This window comes from Camelus dromedarius, chromosome 2 (assembly GCF_036321535.1).
Source record: "Camelus dromedarius isolate mCamDro1 chromosome 2, mCamDro1.pat, whole genome shotgun sequence".
In the NCBI taxonomy this organism is placed as follows: Eukaryota; Metazoa; Chordata; class Mammalia; order Artiodactyla; family Camelidae; genus Camelus; species Camelus dromedarius.
In genome coordinates, this window is record NC_087437.1 from 58,346,335 (window position 1) to 58,361,613 (window position 15,279).

Here is a 15,279-nt window from a genome sequence, read left to right on the forward strand (position 1 = left end):
ATTCTAAATTCAGTTTCTAGTTTCAGTTCCTTTTATGTCCTACTCTCAGCAATAGTTTAAAAAAAAAAAAAAAGCTCTTTTCCAGTATTGTCAAATCAGGGTGGGGTTGGAAACAGCTTGACGTGTTACGTCTCCTAAGGTGTGCTTGCTTTTTAATAAAGATGACTGCAGAGGGCAAATCTTCACCCTAAACAGGAGACTTGGGTGTGGCAGAATTACCACACTGGCTGCTGGGAGAGGGAACAGAATTGACGACCCGGAGGACATCCTGAGGATCCTCCAGTCAAACTCTGGACATCTCCACTCCAGAAGACGGTCCTGGCAATACTGGATAACGGTCACACACGCACTTATACATTAAATTCACTTTTCACACACGTAGTGTTCAAGGTCCTAGTGGTTTTCAGCCTTAGAGCTCACAAAGTGAGCCATCAATTTTTCCCCAAAATGGCCACCCTTGGTGACGGGCAGCTGAAGGCTGTCCAGTTGGTTTCTCCTATAGGTGATCATTTGATATGTGGCCATGTTTCTTGTGCTTTTATCAAACATTTTTTTCTGAGACTAGCAAGCCTTTCTCTGAGTATTTTTAGCAAAGTCTAGTGTAGAATTCAACTTGATTATGTCCTGCCTCCACCTTCCAAAAAAGATGTGTGAAATAAAGATCATCACCCATCAGATCCTTAGTAGGTTATTGAAAAAAACTGCATCGGGGAGGCTGTACATTGATTGAATAAAGATTTTTAAAAAAATCTTTTCATGCTATTTAAATGTCATAGTGTTATCAATTGAGTCTTCTCATTCTAAAGGTCAAATTACTAAATTCAGACACGTCAGCTCAAGGAAAACTGAGCTTCCGTGTGTTTTAGGTTGACACACATTTCTTAATCATAAGGTAAAAATCTTTTTGATCTTTTGACCTTTCATTGGTACCCACTATATTAGACATATTTTAAAATGATCACTTTCCAAGAGCTGTGCCTCCAAGAAAAGGTGAATAAAATGTAAATATTAAATATTTGTTTTCATAGGAATTTGCATTTATGCTGCTGGTTTGTGTAACAAAGTGTATAGGGTTATTTACAGCAACGAATTGCTGAAACATTGCAAACATTTTTTCAATCCTAAAGATGTCAGAATTGTAAGGACATTGTTGAATCCATACATCACATTATTAGGCACGTAATTGGCACTCATGGAATGGGACTGGTTAACTAATTGCCTATGACCCATTAAAGATCTGTTTAATTAGCAAAATTAGATTTATGGTTACAAGGAAAGCCTAGTAGGTAATTTAAATGTTCACTAGGAATAAATATCCTCTCAAAGTCACAGTGAGGTGGATATATGTTAAAGGTAATAATGTGCAGAATATATTTGTAAAGGATGTACCCTTTCTTGTGGTCATTAATGTTCATCTAATAATTGAGTTAGGTTTTTAAAAGATGAAACGGAACATTAGGTTGTTTGGCATCCTGAGAATTGTCATGTGGTAGATACACAACATTCTGGGCCCCTTCCCTAGTAGTTCTTTTTTAAGATGAGCAATGCTGAATATAGGCCAACTTTTAGAGGTTTTCACCTGTCATGCTTCTTTGAGTGAAAAGCACATTTTAATAGTTTATTTCATTACCTTTTGATCTATTCTGGACTTTCTAGCTCACTGGCCACAAAACAATATTTGGGAGATGCATTCTTTGGTGGAGTTTGCTTAGACGTTCGCTATACTCAAGCCAAGATTACAGGCAATAAACAGAAACTGCCATCACTCTCCCCTTCCACATTTGCTACAGTTAGAACTGAATTTTCTGAAGTAATTTTCTATTCTTGTTTCTCTATTAAAACCATACAAAAGGAACAAAAAGAGGAATTTTATGACCTTGGGCCAAGGTATATACATAAATATTCTTTGCAAGCAAATATAAAATTGTGACAGTTTATTGAGAGAAGGAATTTTTCCCCCAAATTCCTTTATTTCTGTAGATGAAAATAAAAATTACATTGGTGAAATTTTCAAAGTCTTCTTCAATTTTTCTTTCTTCTATCAATGTTCATACTATTAATTTCACTACCATGAAAAATTGTGCACTTTAACCAGGACAGTGCTATGCATTGTGAATAAAGTTTGTTAAAAAAAAGATATTCTAGGAAATGCATTTTTTTCTACCATTGGATAATACAGTCAAAATAAGCATATTTAAGGTCTTTTGTTGCAAGGCTCAATACACTGAGAAATGCTCTTTGAATCTTCAGATGGAAAACAAAAAGATAAGGGCAGACTCTCCTCAACTCCCTACAATGCTTTAGTTTCTTGGAAAAGGGGGGCTGGTGCTGTTATGAATGTACAACGATTCTGATTACAATCTGGTCTCGAAATGCTGTTCTGTGGTTTGGCATCCCAGGTCGAGCTTCCCTTTTGGAATCTGTTCAGCGCTTTCGTAGCCTTGGTTGATGTAGAATCCACTTTCGCTGTCACCTGAGTAATCTGTCCTGTTTGTGGGAGGCCAGGTCGCATCTTCGGCCAGTTTCCTTTGCCACTTCCTATATTGACTCTTAGAATAGATTCCAAATTCTTTCTTGATCAATAGCCAGAGCTCTTGATTTTGAAGGACGGCATCCTGGAAAATCAGATGGGGAAAAAAAAAAAATTAAATCATCCTCTACTTCCCACTGCAGCCAGGTTGCTCACTGCCACCCTGTTCCCCCAGGCCTTCCTCTGAGGTGTCCCCATTACTGCCGCCCTGTGGCCACCGTCCTCCCTGCAGTCCCCATGAAGCCTAGCAACTCCCTGGGCTCTGGGTTCTTCCCCTTGAGAGTGTGCTTGTGTTCACAGAGATCTGCTGGAAGCTTACAACCTTTCATTTCCACAGATTTCCTAGTTAAATCCTGGCTGGTGATTCACTCGGAATTATTTCACTGCCAGATTGAAATGATAACTAAATAATGTATTCAAAAATCAATAAAAGAAAAAAAAATCACTGCTACCTGCTATATGCCACAGAGAGGGTGTCAAATAATGGTTTGTTGAATGAATAAATGAACTCTAAAAATCAAGTGGGTTTTGCATTCCATCTTGGGGATTCTCTTTTTTCCTGTGTTCACAAGCACATACAATTTTATGCATTTATAATAGAATCAATCAAATCTTGCATTCCACTTTTGTTTATACTAGACTTTCTGTCATATAAAATTTGTAGCTACTGTCTTCTCCGTAATCACTTTTAATGACTATAACATTTCTTCAAATTATTGTAGAACTATTTAAACAGCATCTCAACTTTTGATCACTTAAGTTGAGTGTAATATTTTACCATTGTTGACTCTGCTCATCCCTATGTGATGAATACTTTCATCCATGTAAATTTTTTTTCTCTCCTTTTGGGTTATTTTTAAAAATATAGTCTCAGAAATGGAAATTTTCAGTTAAAAAGTAGGAGAAGTTTTATGTACACTGGATACATGAGATATTTGTATATATACATATTTTTTTCTTAATTTGATTTCTTTTCCCAAGGAACTTCAGTACATGAATCTTTTTTTAAAACTATCCTTTAAAAAATGATACCTCAGCCTTTCGCTGAGTAGGAAAAGCCATTTAGTGACACTGAGTAAAAGAAAAATGCTATAGGGGAAGACCTTCAAGGGTGAGAATTGACTAGAATGAGCAATGACTTCCCTTCTCTCTTAATTAAGGAAGCTCTCCTGAAGACAGTCCTTCACTCTAAAAGGTCTCGTTGAATTTTAGAGCTGGAAGGTCACCTGGTCTAGCCTCTGCCAGATTATTGAGAATACTAGGGAGATACAACACATGGCTCTTTCATATGAGTCGCAATTAGAGTTAATTTGATGTTTTGCTTTCTACGCCACAGATCCTGAGAGCATTTCAATGCAGCCTTTAAAGAATTTTAAATCATTCTCATTTCCCCCAAAGAGAATGTGTACAGCTTTTACAAACCCTTAATAACTATAATTTTGGGGGGACAAACATGGTTGTTCTAAAAAATGTTCACCTGTTGAGAATGAGCCCCTTTATTTATCTCCCCAGAAAATTGTAAGAAGCATACGGAAGTTACTTTACCTCTACAAAGAAGGCCACACAGAACAGGGTGAGGGCTGCCACCAAAATCGAAACCCTCCATGATGTGATGGTTGGGATGAGCTGCAGAGAGAGAAATACCACTTTTATAATTTGCATACTTTAAACTTGAAAAAACTCACATATTAATGATCTTATCTAATTGATATATTTGTAACAACTCTCTGGGCATGGCGAATAGGCATGATTTTTTTCCACTTGACAGATGAGAAGGCCAGTACCTTGCCTAAGGACTCAATAAATAAATGCCAATAAGTAAATGGCAGAGCCAGGATTCGGTGGAGAACTGACTGCCTCTTGGCCTGTGCCCCTCCCCGGCCTGATGACAGACGTGGAGCAAATGCACCCTGGGTCACAGCCATGAGACAGGACTGCTCTGGGGCCTCTGTGTCTCTCTCTTCATTTTTACCTTTTCAAATAGAAAAAGATTAAATCATTCAGCTAATAATATTATTAATCCTAATTTTCCTAAAGCAAAATCTACTTAGAGTTCATTCTTTCAGTAAAATTGACACATGAGTAAAAGAAACAAAAGGGGGCCAGAGGCTCAAGTTTATTTTGATAGAAACTCAGTGAAAAAATTTTGAACCTATGTTCCCAGCCCTAAATCTAATGACTTGATGAGAGTTGAACCCACCCAACCAACCTCTTTGTAAGGATTAAAGGCTATGCCTTGACCACCAGATACACTTATTTAATAGACATAAGAGCTACAAGTTCCCATGGCCGCATCCACAGCAGAAGAATAGTTGTGCAGCCCCCTTTTTGACCCTAAAGGGTAGAGAATGTGTAGGATGACTCTGTAAGGGAGGAGCTGCCTTTGGGACTAAAACCACAGACCCCCGCCAGTGTCTAAATGCTCACCTTTGATTCTCATCCCTATTCTGATGTGGGTTATTTCAAAGTAACACTATGTTTGGTTTTTTTTTTTTTCCCTAAGTGGAGACAGCCTTTCTCAGGGTTGTGAAATAGGTACCCTGGGTGCAAGGGTTGTTTGGAGAAGTCTGTAGGATACGGCCGTGGGTCAGATCATAATGGGGAACCTGGCCCTTCCCCTCACTGCTGCCACCACCCTCATCTGGGAGGTCTCCTCTCCAGCCCTTGGCCTGGAAGGCACTGGCCACACTGCCTTGGGATCATCTGCTTGTGTGATGCTCTTCCCTCTCAGCACCTGAGCTACTTGAGAGTGGTGACCACATCTTACCCACCTTTGTAACCCCGATGCCAAGCACACTCTGGAGCTTCATAGTGTTTTGAAAATGACTGAACGGTCTAGGTTTTCATTTCCTTACTGCTTCTCTCCCACAGCCTCTCTGCTGTCATACACAGCCTTCCTTCCGCCATCTAATTAATCTGTCTTAAGTGCCCTGCTGAAAACCTGCTCAGATATCTTCAGTGACTCTCGTTGCTTTCAGCACAGAGTCCAAACATCACTGGCTGCCTTCATCCATCTGTGCCTTCCTCATATTCTACTGCATGGGTCTTAGCTAACCTTCCAGGGCTTCTTTGAAACAAGCCTTGCTTTGGAGTTTTAGCTCGGCCACCCTACATTCTTTTGCATTTCTGAGACAAAAGAGATTTGCTTAGCCTTCTGCTTGTGCTTAGGCTGTTCTCCTGGTTGGGAATACCCTTGCCTCCTACTTTGCAAAATCTAGCCCATCCTTCCGGACCCAGATCAAGTTGTATCCCCTGCATGAAGCCTCTCATGGCAGCCACAGGCCCCAGTGAGGCTGCTCCTTCCTATATTCTTCCCGCTTCTATTTGACACTCTTTGCAATTATGATGACCTCAGGTGGCGATGCCATCATTTCCCTTGGGTCTGGTTCATCTTTGAAACAAAACTATAGATTGGAGGTCAAGGGTCAATCTTTATCTTTATTTCTCCCACAGTGCTGGGTCCAAAAATGGATTCAATAACTATTTATAAAGTTATTAAATAATTTAATAAATTTAATCTTATCTCAGTGCACCCTGGATCCAATGATGCTCACTGAACTAAAACTCCCTAAATGGGGAGGGTGTGTAGCTCAGTGTAGAGTGCATGCTTAGCATGCACATGATCCTGGGTTCAGTACTTCCACTTAAAAACAATTAATTAAATTACCCCCCCCATTGCCTAACCCTCAAAAAGCAACTAAAACTCCCTATAATCAACATCTGACAGGTGGAACATGATTGGCCTATAAACCAACTTTTTCTTACTCTTCACAACTACATTATAAAGGCTTTCTACTATATGATTAAAAAAATTAAAGAATTTATTATTGTATTAATGTATTAATTTCATTGTATTAGTATAACATGGAAGAATAAAGTATCCAAACATGGTATCTCAGGCATGAACAGGACAAATGGACCCAACTAATAGTACTAACAATACGAAAACACTCAGAGGCCAGCCTCTGTGGGATTGAGATGTGTTATTTGCTCTTCTAGTAAATGGGCCACTCTATTCAGCGGCCAGAGAGAATATAAGAGTGATTGACATGCAAATTACAACATAGTCCCCCTGCACATGGGAGTCACGGATACCACGTACCTCCATTCCATGGTATATATCTTGAAAATCAGAAAACAGAATGAAAATTGTGAGGCCCAAGGCAGACATCAGCAGAAAGGAGAATATATCTGAAGAAACAGCAAACATTATTTTTAGATGCTAAAGGAATGTTTCCTATAATTTGGCACACATGTTGCAGAATCAATTAACTCTGTTGTGCAAATACTGGATACATCTTCAGATGTTTTGATATATCCTCATATGTTTTAAAATATGTTCTAATGCTTGCAAGACAAAGGTGATATCTTATAATCTTTCCTTAAAGAGCTGGGTGTAGAAGGCTGTTAATTAAACAGATACTAGTAAACTCTATAAAGGAGTTACCTCCACCGAGGAGTCCTTGGGCTGGGACACCCTGCAGTGACCAGCCCATGCAAATAAATGGTAACCAGGGAGGTCTTGATGCTTTGTCATGGCGGGTCTAGTGAGCTGTGCACAAATACATAAATGTAACAGAGGAACAAACCTGACTCCATATTGGATCTTTTCTTGAGCTCTAATCTTTGTGCTCTGTAGCCTGTGCTTAGTCATGCTGACTCTGCACATTTGTAAAAGGATGTTGCCTATAGTTTGAAATATACATGATAGCCTATTCTCAAGGCTCTGTCTCCTGGGTTTGACCTTTAAAGGTATAACACATTTCCATTCATAGATAAAAAGTTGCAGAACAGAGAACAACATTTGTCTTGTTGGAGGTTTACGGGAGCACTGTGACCAGACCTATACTGACAGCTGCAAGAACAAAGGATTCTGGCACCAAGAAGTTTGCAACAACCAGCCACAGTCCCTCCCTCCCCTTTTAGTATAAAAGAAGCCTGAATTCCAACTCGAATAAGATGGTTCTTTGGGACCCTAGTTTACTATCTTCTTGATCTGCTGACTTTCTGAATTAAATTCTCATTCCTTGTCCCAACGTTGATGGGACAAGGAATGTTGATCTCATCTGTTGATCTCCCTGTCACACAGAGAGCAGTGTGAGCTTGAACTCCGTGACATAGTCAGTCCTCTTGGTGGCACCTGACTCTTCCTTGTTGCCTGGAGAATAAGGTCCAAGATCTCCAATGATTGACATGCCAGGCCTTCCAGAGTCTGGTTCCAATCAGCCTTTCTAAACTGATCTCTGATTGCTCTTCCTATGTGCCAAGAAAGTTCAACCACAAACCTGCTGCTTCCACAGAGGCCCATCACCTTCCAGCTTCAGTGCCTTTATTCACAGAATACCCTGTGTAGATGCTGTTCTTCAGTCCTGGCAAGTTCCAGTTTTTCTTAAAAAGCTCAGTTTGTAACCTGACTATACTTCAGTAAAAATATGTATTAAAAAAAGCTTGGTTCCAATACCACTTTCTTTTAAAGTCTCCCCAGTCCTCCCTTACAAAGTTTTATTTCATATGGTGTGTATCACACTCTGCTTGGCATGATCTCCATTTATGTATCCACTAGACTGTAATCACCTGAAAGGGACTTTGTATCTGCTTCTCTGGGACTCTGAATTGAAAGAGGAATTGCGAAAGTAGCACGCACATCTGCTGGATTCTTTCTCTCTAACCTGCCCCAATCGCTTTACTTTGGGGAGCTAAACTCAGAATGCGTTGTGCCGACATCCCTGTTCTTATCTCCCCCACCCTGTCCACTTCGGTGTCCATCAGAGCTTTCAAGCACTTTGTAGACAGCGCCTTGTAGATGTTCTTTGATGGGATTAGCACCTTCAGGCCCCAACAACAGCATTTAATCAGTGTTGCTGTGCTATAAATGATTCTTACAACCGTCAGATTTATGAACAAGCAAACTAGGTTTTCTCTGATTTATTTTCTCTCTACCTCATTTATTCCAGTGTTGATAGTCTACCGGCCCCCAACTCTACATAGTTCTATACCAACTAGAAGTCAGAAGCGATGTCCCTCTACAGTAGGCCCTATTTTTTGAGGCCATTAGAGCTGTAATTTCACCTACATGCACCCTCATCTTCACCCATGCCTCATTTTACATATACAACTAGATGCATCACCTCCCGGAGGAATACTCAAGCTTACTTGAGAGGGGAGTGAGGCAGAGAGAAGAAAAAAGGGAGATGCATCTCTTAAAATAAAGCAATCTGAGCAGCTTGGTGAAAAGAAGACCCTAGGAGATGGCTGTGTAGAGTTTTCATGTACTGTATTGTTTCCAAGTCCCAAGGACCCAGATGTGGGGATGAAGATGATGCCGCCAATGTCCATCCTGATGAAGGCCTGGTACTCACTAGAACTGGGCTGGGTGCTCTGCACATCATACCATCCTCAGACCAGTGATCTGAAGAGCAGGCCAGGCTGGTGCACAAGGGAGCAGTGTGGAAACAGAATAAGGCTCCCTTCTTCAATTCAGCTTTGATTGGAAAACACAAGATGACCTGAAGTGAACGTTGCCCTTCCTGGTTAGTTGCTATTGATGCAGAAACTCGAAAGGATGGGGTTCTGTCTGCACAGGTGATTTGGAGACAAGTCCTGGGCCAGCCATTACAGATTATTCTCAGATAAGAGAAGGGTTAGTAAATATTCCCTCCTGTTTGCATAAAAATTAAATCTGTACTTTTTATCTATCTCATCATCATAAAGTTGACCTTCTGTCAAAGGCTGTTCAGAAGGGTCAGGACTTTTCTGTTACATCAAAGTAAAACTGCTTGTGTATTTTAACAGTAGTTCCAAGGACTTTTGATTTGTAAACTTGAGAGTATATGATTTATTGTAAGATTGTGTTTGTTAGAATGTATTTATAAAAACTGTTTTCCACCTAAAATTATCAGTTATGTTTGACATCGGGATTTGAATTTACCCATAAGCTTTAAGTCGCTATGGTGTAACAAATCCAACTGTAATTAACTCAATTTATGTAGAAGGACTCTGCGGCTACTAATCAAATGAAAGTGCTGGCCAACATAATATAGCCTCCTTGTAAAGCACGTTTACAATAAAATAGATGACTCTGAATTGAAAACATAAAATGGAATCATGGTTTGTTGTGAGAGAAGCTGGGGAATTATCAAATACTATATCAAAATTTAATAAAAATATAAGAAATTTGGGAAGAAATTTATTTAAAAAAACTATAATTAAAAGAAGATCTTAGCATGCCCCCAAAATCTTTGACAAAACACCTATACGAAAAAGGTGGAGGAGGGGATGAAAACTGATACATATGAATCATATAATTGCTAAAACTAATTTATGTGGTAAATTATGTTTCTAATTTAGGAATAAGAATGGATGTCTCTAATACTTATGACTTTTTTAGAAAATCAGAAGTTAGAGGGTATTCCGGATGATGTATAAAACTGGAGTAAATTTTCCAAAGCAGAAATATTACAGGCTAGATTTTCTCTGATCATGACAATAAAATTAGAAATTATGAACCAAATTTAAATTAAAAATCCCTCCCACATACAAATTAAAAACAAAATTCTAAAAATTTGTTTGGTCAGTAAGGAAACTTAGTCCACTTGTAAGCTGTTGAGAAGAAGAGCCGTAGAAGAATGAGAACAAAATCCCTTCCCACTTGAAAATTAAAAATCACTGTTCTTGAAACTAGTGGGTCATAATTAGAGACATAAGAAAATGTAAAGAATGTAACCCAAATTACAATTATTGACCTTGAATGCTTTTCCAATTTCACAAGAATAAAAGAAAATACATGGATTATAAAATCAAGTCAAACATTTAAAAAATTTTCAAAGGAGGTAAGAAGAGGGGGGAAAAATGGGAAAAGCAAAAATTAACAAATTGGAAACTAGAAAGTGTACAGAATTATTATATCTGAGAGCTTGTTATTTAAAGAAAACCAGTAAAAACACATTTCTGGTAAAAATAAATGGAAATAACACACATAAACATAATTAAGATGAGAAGATATTAAAAGAGTTGTAGAAGGCATTAAAAATTATAGGAAAATACCACCGAATATCCTATGCTAAGACATAATAATCTCAAGGAAAAGGAATTACCTGGGCAATCTTTTTTTTTTTTTATTTTAAGAAACAATTTAAAAAGAGGATAACCTAAATCAATTCTGAAAAAAGTGATTTTTTTCAAAAGAAAGAATTTGGAACCAGATGATTTTACTGGGTTCTTGCAAGTGGTCAAGGAATAGACTATTTCTATCTATAAAATACATTTTTCAAAGGAAAGGAAAAGTCCAAGAGTTTCCAAATCTAACACCCAAACCTAACAAAACACTACACAGAAACCTACAGATCAACCCAACATAAAATGCAGATATTTAAAAACAATAAAATTCAATTCAGTAAAAGTGTAATCTACCACAAATAAGTAGAGTTTCCTGAAAAATATGAAGATGATTTAATAATAAATTTATTAATGGAACACATTCCAGCAAAGATCAAAGAGCAAATGAGTATAATCATCTCAGTAGGTGATGGGAAGTCATTTGATGAAATACATCTCTCATTCTTGATTTTAAAATATACTCTTGATTTACTAGAAATAGAAGGGCATTTTCTTTACATGATGTGACCTACTTGACTTAGTATTCAAAATCACATTTGCAAGTGAAAACTATAAGATATATTTTTACAAAGTAGAACTCTGCTATTTCCGTTATTACTTAATATTGTCCTCGAAATTCTGGATTGTACGCGGAAACAGAAAATATAAATAAGCATTTTAGCTATTGGAAAGGAAGAAGGAACATTATTAATTGCAGATGATCATAATTATCTTTCTAGAACACTCAAAAATCAAACAGTAATAGCAAAGTTCAGAAAGACTTCTGAATAGGAAATAAATACGATAAACAACACTGTACCTTTCACGAGTATTTGTGATTACCAGTTAGAAACTATAACAGGAAAAAGTCAATCACAATATAAGCAGAAATACAGATGGCATAGGACGAGTTGTTTAGATAGAGGTACAGGATCTATAATGGAGAAAACTGAATATTTACTGAGAGACATAAAAGAAAGCACGAATAAATGGAGAGACATGACATGTTCTTAAATGTGAATACCAGATTGTGTAAACAAATAAATGTTTCCCCTAGTATCAAAATCCCAAAGGTGATTTTTTTTTTTTTAGAAGCCTGGCAATTTATTCTATAGTATATTCAGAAGAATGAACAAGAAAGAAAAGTAAGAAAGTAAGAAAAAATTGAAGAGTAATATGATGATACACCAATCTTACTATGTATTAAAACTCGTTAGAAAACTATAGTTTTTTAAGTATAGTGATAGATCAAGAAGAGGTTGGCATATTAACGAAACAGAGAACATAGTCTAGAAACAAGTTAATTATATATAAATTAATATGTAAGTATATAACATAAATATAATATAGAAACATACAAGTTTACACACACACACACACACACACATATATATATATATATATATCAGGAAACCATAAGTATACATGTATATAGGTATGATAGAGGTGGCATTATATTCAGTTGAATAAATGACCAAAAAGAACATTAAATGATGGAATCTGCTGGGAAAACTACTGACTAGATGGATAAACTAGTTTGACCTTTACTTCAAACTATACGCCAAAATTAACATTAGATTTAAAAAAGCGTAAAAATAAATTAAAAAAACTAAATGAGTGATGATCTATCTGATTTTGTAATGAGAAAAAACTGTGCATAAAAGCAATGGAAGAAAATCACAAAGGAATAAACAGCTCATACAAATAAATAAGAAATATAACAGCAGCCCAATAGAAAAAAAAAAAAAAAAACGGATGAAAATGTAAATAGAAAATTCAGAGAAGAAGAAAGGCTAACAATATGAAAATGCAGTCATTTTTACCGGGGATCAAAGAAATTCACAGCATGATTAAAGTGGCTCTCCCAAAGATACAAAGCTACTAAAAGGTCAAGTTGTATTTGAATTGATTAGAAAACCTCTTACAAAATATCTTGACATATATGGATGTGCTTAAAATAATTCTTGATGACTCAAATTAGGACAGGACTCTCGTGACCATTCACTATTGCACACGTTTATCTGCACGTGAGCTTTCTGCCCGTGGGCTCTCCTACCTATGGCAAGTACCGTTCAGTGCTCAGTTTTACAGTAATGTGATTTTTTTTTGCTTCTCAGTCAATTGCTTCACCAGTGAGTTGCAACTCTGGGGATGGTGGAAGAGTAGGAAAAAGATATTTGAAAAAAAAAACCAAACATCATACTTACAGTTTGTGTAGATGGGTTTTCGAAATGGCTTTCCCTTGGAAAAGATAAATGCTACTGTGATACAGTTGATGGTGGTGATGGGCCACAGGGTGGTACTCTCAAAACTTAAAACTGAACCAGGAATCAGAGTTGCATTTCCAGTCCAGTTTCTTTCCAAACTCACATTTGTTGAGAAATGACTCTGGTCGTTCAGAAAGCACTCACTACAAAAGAAATCACCAGCATTTATGGGACTTTTTATTCTATGTTAATCCAGCTGGTGGAAAAGAATTAGTTAATTATTACCAAGGGACCTCACCTTTCAGGTTGTTCCAGCCAGTAACTACCAGAACATATTCTGTTCACCTCTTGCGATGACAAAGCAGAAACAAAATTCAGAGGAAGTCAAGATTGTTCTTCGACCAGAATTCCATTTAGAACAAATGATCGCTCTTGAAAGGGCTTGGATGACAATTTCCTATGGAATTACTTTCAACTCAGAGTCTATGAACTGTGTGTGGTGGTGGGGGAGGGGAGAGCAGTTGTGGTGGTTTGGGGGTGTCTTTTCTTTCATGGACTAATGTGAGCCTCCTAACTTGGATCCTGAGTTTGAATCTGCCTGCTCTAACCCATGCTCCTCCCAAAACCAAAGCCTCTCTTCAAGATCCAAACATGACATTCTCCTGCTTAAGAGTGTCTATATTTCTATTTTGCTAATGAATTAAGTTCAGACTTCTCAGGCAGGCCCAGAAGACTTCATACTCTGGTCTCAAGCAATTCTTCCAGCCTTATCTTTTGCCAGTCCTCCTATGTTCCTTATACTCCAAACATAGAGAGAGATTCCCTGTTCCCCAACTTGCACAGCTCTGGGTCCACACATCCTATTCCCTCTAATGTAACTCTAACCAAAACGTCCTTATATTTGGTAGCCATCGTGACTACTGCCCCCATCCTTCCCTCTACTGCTGCATTTAGCTCATTGTTTTGCCATTATTTTCTACCCCTGAGATGAGAATTTCCTGAATGTGGAATTTCTCCTTTGGTTTTGTTTTTTTTGTTTGTTTTACTCAGATTTACAACAAATGCTCAGCACTGAGCACAGACATGCCATTCAATATTTGCTCAGAAAAACATTTAAGATACGGGCTTTCTCAATCCTGACTGATGTATTTGCAATATTCATTTTTTTTCCAACAATCAAACCGACAAACTAGTTCCCATCAGCTTTCTCGTTCCGCTTGAAACTTGTTACTACTTTTATAACTGTTTATACATAAAATTCATTTTTCCATTGTGAATTCAAATGTAAGACTTAAGTCTTATTATCCTTGGTTCCCTAGACTCCAGGAATGTGCTTTGCGTAGAGTAGATGTTCAGTTACTGTCTGCACAATACATTAATGAAACAGTCAGTAGTCACAAAGTTTCCTTGTACAAAGGGGACAGAGAGACTAAAAGGCCTGAATTACAGAGCTTAATACCAAAATGTATCTAATGCAGTATGCTTGCATTGCAGATAAGAAAGTTCAGGACTAGGCTGGCATGGCTAGTTAATGATAGAAGCAGGACTGGCCACCTATCATCCTTTTGGCTACACCACGTTGTCTCCCAGATTCAATCAGAACCCTGCTTCTCTGAATACACACACTCCAATTTGGGGAAAAATTTGGTTTTGAAACAAAGATGAATTTCTATATTGCAAGGAATACCCGAGTTGCTGAATTTGGGGTCTACGTCATAATCTAATACATCATTGGGTAGTTTTCAATCTGTCCTTCACGGATTTCCTGGGGCTCTGATACTTTCAATATCACAGTGATGTGAGCAGGAGTTTGTACAAACCCTACTTCAAAAAGAGAAGCTCTCTCTTCCTGTCTTTCCCTTTGGAGGTCAGGCAGCCTTTGTCAGAAAAAATTAGTTTGAACATCTAAGGTGCAGTTCACTTCATCTTACTCTTAATTTATATTTAAGGAAATAAGCCTTGGGAGGTGAAGAGATTTGCCCTGAGTCTAGTGTTCAATTCAAATCATAGTAATGATAGCATCAACTAACATTTTAACATTCATTTGAAATTAGCATTCCTTTGAAATTTAACATTCGTTTAACATTCATTTAAATTAAGCAAATCTCTCTTGTATATCAGGGGTCAGTTGGCGATAGCCCATAGGCCAAATCCGACTCACCAGCTGGTTTTGTCAATAAAGTTTTATTGGAACACAGTCACACTGACTTGTTTACATGGTGTCCACGGCTGTTTTTTCACTATTAACAGCAGCACTGAGTAGTTGCAACAAAGACCACAGAGCCCACAAAGGCCAAAATATTTACTTCTTGGCCCTCTACAAGAAATGTTTGCTGACCTCTGGTCTATATGATATCCAAATCACCAGAGAATGAATACATTCAGTCAACCCACTGTTAGGTCTTCCCACCCTAGAACTTGCTGCTAGATCACCCCAGCACGCCACCT

At 37.8% G+C, this 15,279-nt stretch overlaps 1 protein-coding gene across 1 annotated transcript in view; it reads right to left on the reverse strand.

Annotated features, from left to right (window-relative positions):
• Positions 1 to 1,965: 1,965 nt before the first annotated feature.
• Positions 1,966 to 15,279, reverse strand: part of ATP13A5 (ATPase 13A5) — an 83,451-nt gene continuing 70,137 nt past the window's right edge. The window contains exons 27-30 of the mRNA XM_064476965.1: positions 12,832 to 13,034; positions 6,633 to 6,721; positions 4,076 to 4,156; positions 1,966 to 2,615 (exon numbers count right to left, since the gene is read on the reverse strand). Of these exons, the coding sequence (XP_064333035.1) occupies positions 2,355 to 2,615; positions 4,076 to 4,156; positions 6,633 to 6,721; positions 12,832 to 13,034 (634 nt within the window). The 3' untranslated portion in view covers positions 1,966 to 2,354. The remainder of the gene's footprint in view (positions 2,616 to 4,075; positions 4,157 to 6,632; positions 6,722 to 12,831; positions 13,035 to 15,279) is intronic.